This window comes from Rhinolophus hipposideros, assembly GCF_964194185.1.
Source record: "Rhinolophus hipposideros genome assembly, chromosome: 18".
NCBI lineage: Eukaryota > Metazoa > Chordata > Mammalia > Chiroptera > Rhinolophidae > Rhinolophus > Rhinolophus hipposideros.
Window position 1 is genome coordinate 53,778,235 of NC_138064.1, and position 19,417 is coordinate 53,797,651.

The window sequence follows — 19,417 nt, forward strand, 5'->3', positions numbered from 1 at the left end:
GATATAGCGTATTTCCATTACTCCAGAAAATTCCCTCATACTCTTTCCAAGAATTACCACCTCCTCTTAGAGATAACTACTATTTTGACTTCTACTACTATAGACTAATTTTACCTATTCTTGAACTTCTATAGAATTCTACAGTATGTACTTTTTTATGTCTGCCTTATTTTGCTCAACATGATGTTTTTGAAGTTCATCCTATTTTTGTGTGTATCAGTGGTGTGTTTTATTGCTGTAGACTGTATTAATATACCACAATTTATCCATTGTTGTATTAATGAATGAGCTGTTTCCAGCTTTTTTCTATTATGAATGAGATATGTACAAACATTCTTTTGAATGTCTTTGGGTGGTCATGCACAGAGCAGAAGGGTCACAGGTTAGATGCATATTTAGTTTTAGTATACTGTTGGTTTTTCAAAATGGTACCAGGTTATACTCTACTAGCAATGCATGAGAGTTTTAATTATCTTCCGACTTGACAATGCGAGTATTTTTAATTTTGGTCATTTTGGTAGGTTGGTTTGTTGGTCGGTGGCTCACAACAGCTCTCGCTGGCTGCCAGCCAGTTACGGTGGCTCTGCAGCCCACCCCAGCCCAGCTCCAGGGAGAGCTGTTGTTCACAATTTTAGCTGTAGAGGGTGCAGCTCTCTGGCCCATGTAGGAATCGAACCAGCAACTTTGGCGTTAGGAGCACGGCGCTTCAACCACTTGAGCCACCGGGCTGGCCCAGCTTTAGAGTTTTAATATTCACATTTAGGATTACATAAACTAAATATTTTATATTGTATTTTATTTCATTTCATATATCTTGGAGCTTTTCCTTTATCAGTATACTTGCTCTTATTGTGTCTATATCCATGGATGTACAATAATTTATTTAACCATCCTTTTCTTGATGAGCCTTTTCTTGATGAGCATTTAGTTTCTTTTTTATTATTTTGCTATTAGCATAAGACTACAGGGAATATTTGCATACCTGTGTTATTTCTCACATGTGTCATTATATCTATAGGAAAAAAGTCCCTAGAAGAGGAATGCTGGGTTCATTTATACTTTGGATAGATACTGATATTCCTGAGATTGAACCAACTTACATCTTTATCAGAATGTCTGAGAATAAAGACCTATTTTAAATATGAAATATAGTAGAGTTCACCCTTGAACAACACAGGTTTGAGCTGGGTCCACGTACGGGTCCACTTACAGGTGGATTAATAGGTGAGAAAATGAAGGCACCTAGGAGTAGAATCTACAACTCTGAGTTCAGAATTTCAGCCATTAAATGGAATTTACTTCACGTAAGGGAAATATTACGTTGTGAAATTAATATGTGAATGTTGCTATAAGCACAATTTTAGCATCAGTGAGTGGTTTGATTAGAGTGTGTGTTTAGAAGGTTCATATACTGTGTAGTTCCAGAGTCTGTGCCCATAAATGTGAAAGGAGTGGCTGTGGTGACTGTGTTCTTGTGCATTAAAATCCTCTTTTGATCTGAATATACCAGTTTTTGTTCTCCCTGATGTCTTTTGTACTTCTACCATTTTCCTACCAATTAGGACTGAAGCCACCTACTTAGAAAGTTTTAACATTTTTGTTGTTTTATAAGTAATTAGGTTAAGTAATATAACTAAAGAAAAAATGCTTAGTGACTTTTCAAATTCATACTTCTTTATTGAATATCTGTCCAAATTGATTAGTTTCTTATATACTTTTTTTGTTTTTAACCAAAGGAAGATTTTAAATAATAACTTAGAAAAACAGATAATTTTTTCTTCTTCCTTTCCTCCCTCCCTCCCTTCCTGTTTTACAGTGTGTTTCATTTGGAAGACTCTGAAAGTAGTGGGAATAGATATGGAAAAATGAATGAAAATGTTAAATAGTTTTAAATTGTGTCTGGGAAATAATCCTTGGTAATTTTTTCATTTTATAATATAGGATACTGTGATGTAACAGAAACACCTTTACAGGTGATTTCTCCCCCCTCTAGTTTTTTTTTTTTCTTTTTATCTAGATTGCATTATTTTAAAAAAATAAAAGGCACTAAAACATTGCTGCCATTAGAAATTGTCATTTTATTTTTTAAAAGAAATAATTTAGGTTTTACTTTTTACTTTTTATTTTTAAAAATACTTTATACTTACAGAAAATTTGCGAAAATAGTACACAAGATTCCTATACTCTTCATTTTTACCCTTCTGCATCACCCTGTACTCAATACCCTTCACCACTTAGTAATGTTAACACTTCATAAAACTGGAGTACAATGATCAAAACTAAGAAATTAACACTGGTACAATACTATTAACTAAACTCCACATGTACTTTATTCACATTTCAGTAGTATTTTCATGAATGTTCAGGGTTTGCCTTTACTGAGTATTTGAAACATGAATGAATAATGGGGAATGAAAGAATATAAGAAAACATCATTGATAATAATGACGGTGAAGAAATACATGAATGTATGTGGAAAGTGAATAATTGGGAAAACTCTTAGTACTTTCATTTTATACTTTGTCCTCCCACTATAACTGTATGTTTTCAATCTTAAGTAGAATCTTCCTTTTCTTATACCTTTGTTGATGAGAAGTATACCTATTTTAGTTTTACAGGAAAATCATCACAACTTGTTCTTATAACAAGATTTCACTAATTTATTATTATTATTATGTTTTATTTTTAAAATTTATTGGGGTGACAATTGTTAGTGAAATTACATAGATTTCAGGTGTACAATTCTGTATTATATCATCTATAAATCCCATTGTGTGTTCACCACCCAGAGTCAGTTCTCCTTCCATCACCATATATTTGATCCCCCTTACCCTCATCTCCTCCCCCCACCCCCTTACCCTCTGGTAACCACTAAACTGTTGTCTGTGTCTATGAGTTTTTGTTTCTCATTTGTCTTGTTCTTTTGTTTTTTTGGTTTATATACCACATATCAGTGAAATCATAGGGTTCTCTGCTTTTTCTGTCTGACTTATTTCGCTTAGCATCATACTCTCAAGATTCATCCATGTTGTCACAAATGTTCCTATATCATCTTTTCTTACTGCCGAATAGTATTCCATTGTGTATATATACCACAACTTCTTTATCCATTCATCTATCAAAGGACATTTTGGTTGTTTCCATGTGTTGGCCACTGTAAACAAAGCTGCAATGAACATTGGAGCACACGTGTCTTTATGTATAAACGTTTTCAGATTTTTTGGGGTAGATACCCAGGAGAGGGATTGCTGGGTCATATGGTAATTCTATTTGTAATTTTTTGAGGAACCTCCACACTCCTTCCACAGTGGCTGCACCAGTCTGCATTCCCACCAAGAGTGTCTGAGGGTTCCTTTTTCTCCACAGCCTCTCCAACACTTGTTAATATTTGTCTTGTTGACGAAAGCCATTCTGACTGGGGTGAGGTGATATCTCATTGTGGTTTTTATTTGCATTTCTCTGATGATTAGTGATGTTGAGCTTTTTTTCATATGTGTATTTGCCATTTGTATGTCCTCTTTGGAGAAATGTCTCTTCAGGTCCTCTTCCCATTTTTCAATTGGGTTTTTTGTTTTTTTGTTGTTGAGCTTCATGAGTTCCTTGTATATTTTGGATAGCCCCTTATTGGAGGCACTGTTTGCAAAAATCTTCTCCCATTCAGTCGGTTGCCTCTTTATTTTGTCGATGGTTTCTTTTGCTGCGCAGAAGCTTTAAAGTTTCATATAGTCCCATTCGTTTATTTTAGCTTTTACTTTCATTGCCTTTGGAGTCAAATTCATAAAAGGCTCTTTGAACCCAATGTCCATAAGTTTAGTACCTATGTTTTTTTCTATGCAGTTTATTGTTTCAGGTCTTATGCTTAAGTCTTCGATCCATTTTGAATTAATTTTGGTACATGGTGACAGATAGCAATACAGTTTCATTCTTTTGCACGTGGCTATCCAATTCTCCCAGCACTATTTATTGAAGAGGCTGTCTTTCCTTCATTGTATGTTTTTAGCTTCTTTGTCAAAAATTATCTGTTGTCCATATCTATGTGGTTTTATTTCTGCGTTCTCAGTTCTATTCCATTGGTGTCTGTGTCTGCTTTTCTGCCAATACCATGCTGTTTTGATTATTGTAGCCCTGTAGTACAAGCTAAAGTTAGGGAGTGCGATACCTCCAGTATTGCTCTTTTTTCTTAAGATTGCTTTGGCTATTTGGGATCTTTTGTGGTTCCAAACAAATCTGATGATTTTTTGTTCTATTTCTTTAAAAAATGCCATTGGGATTTTGATGGGGATTGCATTAAATCTGTATATTGCTTTGGGTAATATGGCCATTTTAAGTATGTTGAATCTTCCAATCCATGAGCATGGAATGTCTTTTCATTTCTTTGTGTTTTCTTCAATTTCTTTCAAAAATGTCTTATAGTTTTCAGCATATAGGTCCTTCACATCCTTGGTTAAATTTATTCCTAAGTATTTTATTCTTTTTGCTGCAATTGCAAGGGGAATTGTTTTTTGTATTTCTTTTTCTGAGATTTCGTTGTTAGTATATAGGAATGCAAAGGACTATTGTACATTGATTTTGTAGCCGGCAACTTTACTGTATTCGTTGGTTGTTTCTAACAGCTTTTTGGTGGAGTCTTTAGGGTTTTCTATATATAGCATCATGTAATTTGCAAAGAGTGACAATTTAACTTCTTCATTCCCAATTTGGATGCCTTTTATTTCTTTCTCTTGCCTGATTGCTCTGGCGAGGACTTCCAACACTATGTTGAAAAGCAGAGGTGATAGGGGACGGCCCTGTCGTATTCCTGAATGTAGAGCAAAGGGCTTCAGTTTTTCACCATTAATTGTGAGATTAGCTGAGGGTTTTTTGAATATGGTCTTTATTATGTTAAGGTATTTTCCTTCTATACCTATTTTATTAAGTGTTTTAATCATAAATGGATGTTGTATCTTGTCAGATGCTTTTTCTGCATAAATTGATATAATCATATGATTTTTGTCGTTTATTTTGTTTATGTGATGTATCACATTGATGGATTTGCGGATGTTGAACCATCCTTGTGCCCTGGGGATGAACCCCACTTGGTCGTGATGAATAATCTTTTTAATGCATTGTTGTATTCGATTTGCTAGAATTTTGTTTAGGATGTTTGCATCCGCATTCATCAGAGATATTGGTCTGTAGTTTTCTTTTCTTTGTGTTGTCCTTACCAGGTTTTGGTATCAGGGTAATGTTGGCCTCATAAAATGAGTTAGGAACTATTGATTCTTCTTCAATTTTTTGGAAGAGTTTGAGCAGGATTGGTAGTAGATCCTGTTTGAAGGTTTGGTAGAAATCACTAGTGAAGCCATCTGGTCCCGGACTTTTGCTTTTGGGAAGGTTTTGGGTGACTGATTCAATTTCTTTACTGGTGACCGGTCTGTTTAGATTTTCCAGTTCTTCATGGTTCATATAGAAGGCTATATGTTTCTAATAACTTGTCTATTTCTTCTAGGTTATTGAATTTGGTGGCATATAATCCTTCATAGTATTCTTGGATGATCCTTTGTATTTCTGTGGTGTCTGTGATAACTTCCCCTTTTTCACTTCTCATTTTAATTAGTGTGTTCTCTCTTTTTATCTTAGTGAGTCTAGCCAAGGGTTTGTCGATTTTTTTAATGATTTCAAAGAACCAGCTCTTTTTCACATTAATTTTTTTTATTGTCTTTTTCTTGTCTATTTCATTTAGTTTTACTCTGATTTTTGTTATTTCATTTCTTCTGCTGACCTTGGGATTTGTTTGTTCTTCTTTTTATAGTTCTTTAAGGTATAATGTGAGATTTTTATTTGGGATTTTTCTTGTTTCTTGAGATAGGCCTGTAATGATATAAAAATTTTCCTCTTAAAACTCACTGCATCCCCAAAATTTTGGTAGGATGTACTTTTATTGTCATTTGTTTCTATGTATCTTTTGATCTCTCCTCTAATTTCTTCTTTGACTTGGTCATTCTTTAAAAGTATGTTGTTTAATCTCCATGTATTTGTGTTTTTTCCTGCTTTCTTTTTGCAGTTGATATCCAATTTCAAAGCCTTGTGATCAAGAATATGCTTGGTATGATTTCAATCTTCTTAAATTTGCTGAGGCTGATTTTATGTCCCAATATATGGTCTATCCTTGAGAATGTTCCATGTACACTAGAAAAGAATGTATAGTCTGATGTTTTAGAATGAAGTGCTCTATAAATGTCAATTATGTCCATTTCATCTAACGTATCTTTTAGGTCTGCTATGTCGTTATTTATTTTTTGTTTGGATGATCTATCTATAGCTGTCAATGATGTATTTAAGTCCCTTAGTATAATTGTGTTTTGGTCAATTTCTCCCTTTAGTTCTGTTAGTAGTTGCTTGGTATATTTTGGTGCTCCCTGATTGGGGGCATAAATATTGATGACTGTTATGTCTTCTTGTTGTATAGTCCCCTTTACCATTATGAAATGTCCATCTTTGCTTCTTGTTATCTTTTTCACCCTGAAGTCTGTTTCATCTGATATCATTATGGCTACACATGATTTTGTCTGGATGTCATTTGCTTGGGGTGTCAATTTCCACCCTTTCACTTTGAGTCTATGCTTGTCCTTGTAGCTGAGATGTGTCTCTTGGAGACAGCATATGGTTGGGTTTAGTTTTTTGATCCAATCTGCTACTCTGTGCCTTTTTATTGATGGGTTCAGTTCATCTACATTTAGGGTGATCATTGATATGCGAGGATTTCCTGTCATTCTATCTTTAGTTTTCTGATAATGGGATGTCTCCATTGTTTTTTTTTGCCTTTGTGTTGTAGTCTTGTTATTTCTACGTGATTGTATTTTACGATGTTTTTCTCTGTTTTTTTTTTTTTTAATACAGTGTATATTTCAGTTCTGGATTTTTTGAGTGGTTACCCTTAAGTTTATGTAAAATAAAGTTTGGTATTTAGAGTGTTCCATTTTCTTCAGCACGTTTACTTTCTCCATTCCCATATTTCGGTTCAGGCCTTTCCTCGCCCCATTTTTATGTTTTGGTTGACACAAATTGTCCCTGTTTATGGTGGTCGAAAAGCCTCCTTTAGTGTTTCTTGTAGTGCAGGGTGCATATTAGAAAATTCCCTCAGCTTCTGTATGTCTGCAAAGGTCTTTATTCCTCCTTCAGATCTAAAGGATATCTTTGCTAGATATACCATTCTTGACTCATAATTTCTCTCTTTCAATAGTTTTAATATTTGGTTCCACTCTGTCCTGGTTGTAGAGTTTCTTCCGAAACATCTGATGATAATCTAATGGATAATCTTTGTAGGTTACCATCTTCTTTTCCCTGGCTGCCTTGAGGATTTTTCTTTGTCGTTGATTTTAGACAGCTTCAATACAGTATGCCTTCGAGAAGGTCTGTTGGAATTGAGGTAATTAGGTGTTCTACTTGCTTCTTGGATTCGAGGATCCAGTTCTGTCCACAAGTTTGAGAAGTTCTCATTGACAATTATTTGAATATATTCTGTTCCCTTTTCTCTTTCTTCTCCTTCTGGTGTGCCCATTATTCTTTTTTTTTTTTTTTTTTTTTACAAATATTTTTTTTAATTGGGGAAGGGGAACAGGACTTTATTGGGGAACAGGACTTTATTGTGTATTTCCAGGGCTTTTTCCAAGTCAAGTTGTTGTCCTTTCAATCTTAGTTGTGGAAGGCGCAGCTCAGCTCCAGGTCCAGTTGCTGTTGTTAGTTGCATGGGGCACAGCCCACCATCCCTTGCAGGAGTCGAGCCGGCAACCTTGTGGTTGAGAGCCCACTGGCCAATGTGGGAATCGAACTGGCAGCCTTTGGCATTAGGAGCACAGAGCTCCAACCGCCTGAGCCACCAGTCCGGCCCCGCCCATTATTCTTATATTGCTCTTTCTGATGGAGTCAGAAAGTTATTGTAGAGTCTTTCATTTCTTTTAAGTCTCAAGTCTCTTTTTTCTTCCATCTGTGTCATTGCCAGGTTTCTATCTTCGATGTCACTGATTCTTTCCTCCATCTGGTCATCTCTACTACCTAAACTGGCTGTTTCATTCTTAATTTTTTCTGTTGAGTTCTTAATCTCCAGAAATTGTATTTTGTTCTTTTTAAAAATTTCAATCTCTTTCGTAAAATGCTCATGGTTGTTCTTTGATCGTGTTTCTGAGTTCATTAAACTGTCTTTCTGTGTTTTCTTGCATCTCATTGAGTTTTCTCAGAACTGCAATCTTGAATTATCTGTCATTTAGGTCACATATTTCAATATCTTTAAGTTCCTTTTCTGGAGACTTTTCACTTTGTTTCTGAGCTGTCTTGTTGCGTTGGTTATTCATGTAAATTATTGATTTATTGCTTTTCTTCCTAGACATCTACAGGCGTGGGTTCTGTCACAGGTTGATAGGGAAAGGTCTTTCTTTTGTTTTCCAGTACTTGTTGATCGAATATTTTATTTTCTCTCCGACTGCAGCTTTTTTTTTCTCTCACATGGTAGTGCTATGTTCTCTCTGCATTCTTTCATCTTCTCACACAATGCGGGGATTCCCTGGGAGACGGGCTTATCCTCTGTTAATAATTCACCTGGGTCACAGGGCGCAGTGTCCGTTTGGGGATGCGGAGAGCTTTTGAAGTTCTAAAGCTGTTCCTGCACCAGATTCAGAGTCTGTGTGTTTTAGCAGTTCTTTTTACTCCTGCAGGGATCTGCCCAGATAGGTGGGGACAGGGGCGGGGTGAGTTGTGAGAGGTGGCCCAGAGTATGGCGGCAACCATTGCCACAGCTGATCCTGCTTCCACAACTCCCTTTCCTTTGCTGGAACTAGTAGGGCTGCGAATGTGTGTTTGTGGTCCACAGTTCTCAGGACAGCGAATATTCTGTTGTTTTGATCTGACACTGCTACTGTTCTGTTTCTAGTATTGGGTAGTTGGTGGCGGGGTGAGCTCTGGGAGGGTAGGGTGGGGGCGACTAGTCTTAGTCCCTAAGGCTTCCATTCTCTGCTCCGCGGTGAGGGCTTAAGCCACCATTTTCAGCCTTCTTTCCTCAGTCTTTGCTCCGAGGTCTCTGCCGTGAACGTTGGGTTCATCCGTGTTATATGCTGACCTCTCAGCAGGGACGGTGGGCCATTAGCAGAGTCCCAGCAGTCCGAGTTCTTCCCTCTCTAAAGCTGAGGTAGTTCCGGGATGCAGCGAGCTCAGAGCAATGAGCTAGGTCTGCGTCCTGAGCCCGCGCAGCTCAGTCTTTGCGGTTCTCCTTTCCCTCCTACCCTGGTTGCACAATTTGCCCACCTTTAGGTGAATTCACTAGTGGGCCTATTTGTCTTGCCTGTCTGCTTGCAGGGAGTCCTTTGTGGAGTTATAGCTGTTCCATTTGTTGTAAACTCCAGGGCAGCTTTCCAGAGGCTCACCTCACGCCGCCGTTTTGATGACGTCTATGTTTCTCACTGTTAACACATTAAATAATCTTAAATCCCAATGACAAATTAAATTCTAAATTTACTGATTCAAACTACTACAAGTTTTGCCAATAATGATAGAAAACTGCCGGAAGTTTCCAATTTACATGGCATTGTTTTCCTTGCACTTACTTGCTTTTAACGTTATTTAGTACTGTTGTAAAATGATTAATATAGTTTATGTGTGGGCTTCAGAAAAGGAAAAATTAGCTTCTGTAAATGAACGGCATAATGAGTCAGGAAGTGAATGAATGAATATATCAATGAGATTAAGTGTTAAATGTAGGTTTTTTTTTAGGTATTTGGTACAGTGAGAGCCTTCGCATAATGCAAGGTAGTGAAAAATAGGAACTGTCAGATATAACTATGACTGATAATGATGGTGATGATAATTTTGATAGCTCATTTTTATAGGGTACTTATCGTTTGCTGGGTAGTGTTTTAGTATCTTTACATATATGGGTCAAGGATTGGATTGTCAAGTCAGACTGACATGAATTGTGGATGTTAATCATCATCAAGCTTTACTTGTAATTTCAAGGATACAAACAATGGAAAGACACAGGAGAAGCAGAAAGAAGTCCTGGAAATTGAGAGAGGTCCCCAGATCCTTTCTTCCCACAACAGACAAAACTTTCAATCTCAGAGCAGTAGATAAGATTTCTAATGAAGTACATGGGTTACTTCATACAAAAGAGAAGAGTACAGCAGGCTGTGAAACATCTCCATTTTATACTCAGATAATTGCATAGCTTATTCCCCATACCCATAAATCATATCTGCTATACTTCTGAGACCAATAGGAATTCTAGGTTTGTTTGCCGTAGTAATTTAATAATTCTAACTCAGGAGTATCCTGATAAAAGTCTTATGTGGGTAAGTACTTTCTTGTTTTTTTAAAAGCATATGTCATTAGAATATTTGCCAGTTATTAGCATGCTTATAAGGAGATTACACCTTCTCTCCACCATCCCACCCCAGCCTTCTCCCCAACATGGGAAAAATATACTACTTTAACTCTTTCCTCACCAACAGATTGACTTGTTTAAATTCAAGTTCAATTATTTACTTTTTTAGTATAAACAAGATAAAATATATTAAGAAGGAACTTCAGACATGTTTAAAAAATCTGTTATTTCATTTGCTTTGGTTTAGTTTGGTTGGTAGATGTTGGGGTGAGAAATATAGTAAATATACAGTAAATATAAATATATCCTTACCACCAACAGATATCCACAATAGTAGTTTATTGTATTTCTTGCATGTGTGTGTGCATACATGCATGTGCATGTCATATGTAGTTCTTTCCTTTATTTGACCTTAGAATATTTGAGAAATCATAGATGCTTTTAATTTTAAATTTTCTCTGTTTTTTTCCAACCCAAATCTTAAATTAGGATGGTGATCCAGTTCGTCCAGGAGTGGCCATGACTGATCTTGCCACTGGCCTGTATGCATGTGGAGCCATTTTGGCTGGATTGATACAAAGATACAAAACTGGAAAAGGACTGTTCATTGATTGTAACCTACTGTCATCTCAGGTACCAAGCCAAATAACATTTTAGATGGTGGTGTAAAAACATGTATCTGGGTTATATTCTTTCATATCAAATTCAATGGGTGCATCTGCAAAAATAAAAACAAAACATAAAACCCCAAAAAGCTGTTTTGTTTTGGTGTACTTAATTGTTGTCATATTAAAATAAATGGACCATGAAGATTTTGTTGTATGTAGACATTGCTGTTGAACTAGATTTTAAGGACTGTAATTAAATAGGTCTATTACTAGTTGTAAAATGAGAATACAGTTGTTTCTAGTTTATTGCAACATGAATTTGTAACTTCTTTTCTTTACCTTTTTTGTGTGATGGACTCTTTGGGTACTCTGGTGAAGTCTGTAGACCTTTTCTCAGAATTGTGTTTTTAAATGTATAAAATGATATCCTTAGGATTACAAAGGAAGCTAATTATATTGAAATGTAGTTATTTCAATGTAAACACCAATTTTGTGTTAAACCATATATGATTTTTTATAAACACATCAAACCGTAAGATCTATCAGTGGGTCCAATAACTGTTGCAGTTTTGAGGTAGTATTGAACATTAACGACATTTAAGATACATGCAATAACTGTAATATATGAAAATGTATATGATGTTTATTCGTGATGAAGTCGTAGGTACTGCTAATACTTCTGTGGTTTGTTGCCTACATTCGTAATTGAAGAAAATGCTAAATTTTATTTAGATGTTGATGAAAATAAAGATATATATTTTTTCCATTTAAGTCAATTAGTTCCCAGAATTCTTTCCATGGACTCCAGGTTACCTGGTTTAGGTAGTAATCAGTTATGTTATGCTAAATACTAAGCTAGTGGAATAAAAAGGTTAACTCACTCTCAAATGGACATTTTACCTCTTTTTTTTACTGGAGCAAAACCAGCTGCTATACCATATATGGAAATTGATTCTGACTAGATAATTTTTCAGGGATAGAAAAAAAGAAAATGTCTAATTTGTAAAAGGAGACATTTTACTGTGGGAAAAGTCACTTTATATAGAGAGAACTCTGTTGGGAATTTAAGATTTAAATGGTATACATGGGAAAATAGTAAACTTACAGCAGTGCTTTGGAGATTTTTTTCTCTTAGATAAAATTAAGGAGGTGTACACAGGGCTAAAGACATCAGTATGAATGAAGGTGAAATACTGTGTATACGTTTTCAACACTAGCTTTGAGACACAGTCAGAATTTTAATGGTTATATAAAAGGGCAAAGGAATCTCTCCAAATGAATGATCTATCTCCTTAACAGAGAAACACAAATGTTAATTGTGGGAATAAGCTGAAATTTTTTTCTTACTTCCACTAGTTTTATAGCTGTAAGGAACCTGACATAGGTTAAGTGACTGGTTTAAGGTTGCATGTGCAGTTAAGTTTGGAAGCCATGAAAATTTCATGGGTGTGTAACCTGTGCAGTCACAGAGGGCCTGAGGCTTAGTTTAATCGTTGTGTTTTCATTGCCTTGAAATTTTTAATAACTTTGAACAAGAGGCCCTACATATATTATTCATTTTGCACCAGTATTTGCAAATTTTGGAGCTGGACCTGGATTTGGGACTCTACTAGGTCTGCAGATCTCTACCTAGACTGCTTTACTTCTATGTCAATGATGAATTAGCTTTGGAAAAATTACCTTTTTAGAGTATTGTTGAGTTTAATTCTCTTTTAGCACCTAACACAGTAATTCATAGCATGGAAGTCTATAGTTCCCTGGGAGTTGTCGGTTCAGGTAGGTGTTTCAGAGTGAGGGTACAGTAAGTGCAAACATATGCATATACATACGCACACACACATACATCCAGCCATTTTTATTTTTACTTTCTAGCCATTTTGGATGTGTGTCTATATTTGTTGTTTATGTTGCTCCTTGAGACTGTCAGTTTCATAAGTGCAGGAATAGTATTTGTTCTCGCTTACAGTGGTGTCCTCAAAGCCCAGCCCAGTATTTGTCAAATAGAAGGCTCACCCAATCTTTAGAGATCAGATGGAGAACTGTATTACCAATGGGTAGGTCTCATTAGACGCTAGGTTTGCTACGGGAGATTAGAAAACGGTAGAAAACCATTGACTTAGGATAAGTACTTGAGATGATTTGCTTTTGGAAAACATGGTAGCAGTGATTTAGCCTGTTGTGCTGCAGCTAACCTAGTTGGAGGTTGCTAAGATTATTAGTGTATCTAAGACTCATTAATTACCTTTTTAAAAATTGAGTTATAAGTGACATGTAACATTAAATTAATTTCAGGTGTACACCATAGTGATTTGATATTTGTTTGTACTGCGAAATGATCACAAGTTCTAATTAACATCCATTACCATACATGTTACAATTTCTTTTTTTTTGTGATGAGAACTTTTAAGATCTATTCTCTTAGCAACTTTCAGATATGCAATTCATTAATAGTAACTATAGTCACCATGCTGTACATTACATCCTTATGATTTACTTATTTTATAACTGGAAGTTGGTACATTTTGATCCCTTTTACCAATTTTGCCTATGCTCACTGCCACCTCTGGCAACCTCCAATTTGTTCTCTGCATCAGTGAGCTTTGTGTTTTTTAAAAAATTGAAAAAAAATTCTTTTTTGTATAAACGTTCACCTACATTAAGTAGATAACATTTGAACTTATTTTTAGCTGCCTGGAAAATGATTGTGATTTCATACAGTGGTAAAAAAACATACCTCTCCACTCCTTTTGATTGCATTACATAGGATGACAGATGAATGATTGTAACATTTAATATCAGTTGCTAAAAATGAAATTTTGTACTCCCTCTCTTAAAAGCAGTCTAGTGTACAATGGACAAACTACACTTGATTTGAATAGTAGCTAATTATTAACTCAGAGATGATTGCCTCAACCACAATAAAAGTTACATTGTATAGACATGACAGTTGCCGGGATGTGGTTTTTAGTGGGCACCAATTTTTCTGTAGTTTCATGGCTATAAACTTTTAACCCTTGTCATAAAATTCTTTGGTTTAAAAAAATTTTTTTTAGTCTTTATATGATTTAAAGTTGTCAACTGAAGATTGTCTAACGTCAGCATCTAAACAGTATTCTTTAGATGATATTGGTAAATAACAAGGAAGTGGGTTTGGATATGGTTCCAATTATTCTCTTGCTCTTATTCTTCTGTTGTGGCTTACAGAAATATCTTTGGAAGCTTTAATATCCTTCCTGTACTTAATTGCAACCAGGGTCCCATAATTACTACTACAATGAGTTAGTTTTTTTTAACACCAAACTTTAATTATTTTCACATTCTTTCTCCATGTTTGAAATATTGTTCATATTTAGAGTAGATACAATTTTAACTCTCATTATTATAGCACATCTTTATGGATAAACTTTTGAATTTCAAACAAATATAGTAATCTGAAGTTTATCTTTTTTGTGTTTTTAGGTACACCTCTGTTTCTGCTTTTCTTTTTTTATTTTATATATGTTTTATTATAATTTTAATGAGTTATATTTTACATACCATAAAATTCACCCTATTTCAAGTGACTATTTAATAGTTTTCAGTAATAATTGATAATTACTAGTGGGAGAATATCTCAAAGGAGAAAAGAATAAAATGAGAGAATAAACTTCACAGTAATCTAATTCTCTTACTAGATAGTTTAAAATAATTTGATGCTTTTAAAATGTTTTGAAAAATGGAAATATAATTAACATCAAGATATAAAATAAATTGGAGGAGAAAGATTTATTGGTATTGACAAATATTCACTGAAATTAGATTTTGACCTTGTAGAATCTTATAGAATAATGGATTTAAGTGCCTGTTCCTAAAGGTGAGTTTAACAGTGTTTTAGAATCACTTATGTTCTATACTACTAGATTTAGAACAGTTTGTTTTCATTGGTAAGTTAATGGATTTCACCTTCATCTTTGTATTTTCTAGAGTTGGAAAATTTTATGTAGAATAAAAGGTAGTAATCGTATCCTTCTGTATTGGCTAGTTAATGGTGGCTCTTTGTCTGCCATAAGTTATGGACCAGCTGATCCTAGTGGAATGTGTCCATTTGGCCCTAACTCTTAAACCATCGTTGTAGCTGAAGGATAAGTAGCCAGTAACATTGAGCATGGTGGCTCAGATTTAATTTCTAGGAAAATCACTTCACTTCTTCACAGAAGCTGTACAAGGTATAATGGTGAGTAATTTAAAAATATTTTTTAGTTTAGAGTCATTACATTCCAGCAATGTATAATACGATCTTGATTAGTTGGAGTGCTTAGCAATTTGGGCATTCTGGTTGATTTCATTTTCTAGGTGACTGAGGGCTAGAGGGAAATTGCTTTGGTTTCAACCATTTCCATATAAAATGTTCTAAAATGCTTTAATTTACTTTTCTGTTGTGGTAAATGCCGTATACTAAAAATATTTTCACGTGAAAGGTTATTCTGATCTCTTATTTTTTTTTAACCTATTGATACTCACTTTAGGGAGTAAGAAATTAAGTCAGATCTGCTCCATCCATCCATCCATCCATCCATCCATCCATCCATCCATCCATCCATCCATCCATCCATCCATCCCTGTTCGTCTATACCAGAGGATACAGTAAATGATAAATAATCCCGCAAATGTCCTGCCCCATGGAATCTACATTGTAGTTGGAGATACACTCGTAGGCAGCAAACAAGTAATAAGTGATAAATTTGCAGAAGTAAATAAACAGTTTGATAAAGAAAACAGAGTCACTTCTGTTAGCCAGGGCAAGATTATTCCAGAAAGAGGGAACAGTGCATGCAAAGGACTGAAGTAGGACAAAATGTGGTGTGTTCCAGGAACCGACAGAAAGCAGCCGTGACTGAATGGAAGATGTCCCCTAGAAGGTGACGTTGGCACTGACCATTCATACTTATCTGAAGAATAAACATGGGATGTAACATTTAAACGATAACTCAATATTGTACAGTTAATGGGCCCATTAAAAGCTAGGAGTGGGTAACAGACTGTTCTTTCTTGGGGGGAGGGAATTTCTTGGCAGGGTCTGAGGTCAAGCCTGTCTAGAAGAATTGAGTTCTGGTGCAGTTTTGGTAGAATGAAAATAGAAACAGCACAGGACCACAGACAGCTGTCATGTTTTCTGCCACTTGGGCTGAGTGGACACTGAGAGGGCTGAGACAGGTTCTGGAAGAAGAGTGCTGTAATTGTAACAGAATCTTCCAAGGTGCAGCGTTGGGAGGAAGCCATAAACATGCTGACTTTGGAGTAGATCCTGCATTCTACAGGCATATTTATATTCTCCACCATTGAATTTTTGAGAGTGACTTGAATAACATAGCAAAATTTACATCACATTTACTTTATGCTAGACCCTGCTCTGAGCACATTGCATATATTTACTAATTTATTTCCCCAGCAGCTCTGTTATTCCCATTTTACTCTGTGAGCATGTGTCACTGAGCCAGTGAGTAGCAGAGCTGGGACCCGAGCTGTCTGGATCCAGAGACTGTGCTGCTCTTTCGCTATCCCTGAGAGTATAAGGCCCTCCCAGGACTTACCCATTTATTGAGTGCCCAGTGCCAGGAATGCTGTTATTCCTGGCAATGTTTTGGTGAATAAGGATTTCTTGGGAATATGTTTTAGCTCTTAAAAGGGATGTACAAAGATAATACGTCTTGGCTTGTCTTTGGGAGAATGATTTTTAATAAGTAACGTGATCAGCAGTGAGCAATAGAATTTAACATGATGAGTATACATTGATCTTGTATCTTGCAACCTTGCTGGGCCTAGCTTTTTTAGTTCTAAGAGTATTTTAGTGGATACGACAGGATTTTCATGTCATTTGCGAACAGAGATAGCGTTACTTCTTCCTTTCCAACACCGATGTCTTTTGTCTCTTTTTCTTGCCTCATTGCCGAGGGTAGAAAGGACCCCAGTGTAATGTGGAACAGAAGTGGAAAGAACAGACATACTTTTCTTTTTCCTGATTTCAAGGCAAAAAGTTAAGTTTTTACCAGCATGTATGATGCTAGCTGGGTTTTTTTCATATACTTTAATCAGGTTGAAGAATATCCTTTTACTCCTGGCTTACTAAATGTTTTTATCATGAAAAGGTGTAGATTTTGGCAAATGCCATTCTTGCTATTGTCTTATTACTTTCCTTGTTTTGCTAGATTTTGGTAAATGCTGTTGAAATCATTATTTGGTTTGCTCTTAATTCCTATTAATATGTTTTTGATTACTGACTAACATTGATTGATTAACAGTTCACATTGATTAGTTTTTGTACATGTACCAATTTTGCAATCCTGGGAAAAATCTCACTTTGTCATATCATACAATACTTTGTATGTGTTACTGTATTCGGTTTGCTAGAATGTTGCTGATCATTTTGGGGTCTGGATTCAAAAGGGGGAATTGGTCTGAAGTTTACTTCTGATGTGTTTCTCAGTTTTTGGTTTCGGTGATACTCACCTCATAAAATAAGTTGTTTCCTTATCTCCTAGTTTTTGAGAGTTTGTGAAGAATCGTTGCTAATTCTTTAATTGTTTGATAGAATTCATCAATGAAGCTAAAAAAAGCCTGGGATTATTATTTTTTTGTGAGTTTTGTGATTACTAATTCATTTTCTCTTCATGTTATATGTTTATTCAGTTTTTTCTATTTATTTTTTATTCAGTTTTAGTAATTTGTGTCTTTGCAGGATTTTGTGCACATCCTTTAGGTTATTTAATTTATTATTAATACACTGGCATTGTGTTCTATATAATCCTTTTCCTTTTTATAAGGCCAGTAGAGATGTTCCCTCTTTTCTTCCTGGTTTTAGAAGTTAAATCTTTCTTTCTTTCTTGGTCAGTGTAGCTTAAGGTTTGTTAATTTTGTTGATCTTACCAACAAACCTACTCTGAATTTCACTGATTTTCTCTGTTGGTTGTCTATATTTTCTTTCATTTATTTCTGCTATTTATTATTTTTTTCCTTTTGCTAATTTTGGGTTTAGTTTGCTCATCTTTTTCTGATGTCTTAAGGTGTAATGTTAAGTTATTGATTTGAGGCCTTTTTATTTTTTAATATAGGCATTTTCAGGTATAAATTTTTCTCTAGAAATTATTTTAGCTTCATCTCCTAAATTCTAGTTATTGTGTTTTCGTTTTCAATCATCTCAAATTACTTTCTAATTTACTTTGTGATTTCTCCTTTGTTCCATTGGTTTTTAGGAATGTGTGGTTTAAGTTCCACCTGTTTGTGAATTTCCCACATACCCTTCTGTTATTAAAATCCCACTTCATTTCATTGTAGTTAGAGAATATTCTTTGTGTGATTTCAGTCCTTTTAAATTTACTGAGGATTATTTTTGGCCTAATGTATGGTCCATCTTGCAAGATGTTCCAGGTGTGCTTAAGATTGTATATTCTGCTGTTGTTGTGGAGTGTCATATAGATGTCTCTTGGGTTTGGTTGGTTTATATGGTAATGTTATGTGTAATATTTGAGGAATTTTTTCTAAAACAGAGGCACTATTTTACAGTCATTGCTAGTGGGATTATAAAATTTATGAGGTTTCCAATTTCTGTACATCCTTGCCAGAACTTTCTATTCTCTGTAATTTTTACTTTAGCTATTAAAGTGTGCAAAGTGTTTTTGATTTGCATTTTTGCATTTCAAATCTTCTGTTTCTTTGTTGATTTTCTACCTAGTTGTTTTAGCCATTATTGAAAGTGGGACATTTAAGTTTCATTGTTGGGTTGTCTCTTCCTTCAGTTCTGTCAGTTCTGCTTTATGTTTTTTGTGCTCATATGTAAATAATTATATATGTTTATAATTGTTATTTCTTCCTGATAAATTGACCATTTTATACATTAATACATTAATATGGAATGTATTAATTTGCTTCTAGTAACAATTTTTATCTTAAAGTCTGTTTTGTCTGATATTTGTATGTACTCCATGTGTTTTTTGGTTACTATTTTCATGATGTATTATTTGCTAAGGCAGCCATAAAAAGTACCATAGACTGGATGATTTAAACAACAAGATTTATTTTTCTTACAATTCTACAGGATTGAACTTTAAGATCAAGGTGTTGTCTGGGTCGATTTCTTCTGTGGGGTGTGAGGGAAGGATCTGTTCCAGGCCTCTCCTTGATGGCCATCTTTCCTTGTGTTTTCACATCATCTTCCTTCTGCACGTATCTGTGTCCAAATTTTCTCTTTTTATAAAGTCATCAGTTATATTGGATTAAGGCACATCCTAATGACCTCATTTTAACTTGTTTACCTCTCAAAAGACCTTTTCTTCAAATCGGGTCATATTCTGAGGTGAGGTTATGACTTCAGTGTACGAAGTTTTGGGGAGAAACAGTTCAGCCTGTAACACATGGTATATCTTTTTTCATTTTTTAAACTTTGCTCCTTTTGAGTCTTTGGATCTAAAGTATATCTCTTATA

At 35.1% G+C, this 19,417-nt stretch overlaps 1 protein-coding gene across 7 annotated transcripts in view; it reads left to right on the forward strand.

The window, feature by feature from the left end:
• SUGCT (succinyl-CoA:glutarate-CoA transferase) overlaps window positions 1-19,417 on the forward strand; it is an 863,222-nt gene that overhangs the window by 111,149 nt on the left and 732,656 nt on the right. For all 7 annotated transcript variants that reach the window (XM_081080029.1, XM_081080032.1, XM_081080028.1 and 4 more), the window contains one exon: window positions 10,841-10,984. In XM_081080029.1, the coding sequence (XP_080936155.1) occupies window positions 10,841-10,984 (144 nt within the window). The remainder of the gene's footprint in view (window positions 1-10,840; window positions 10,985-19,417) is intronic.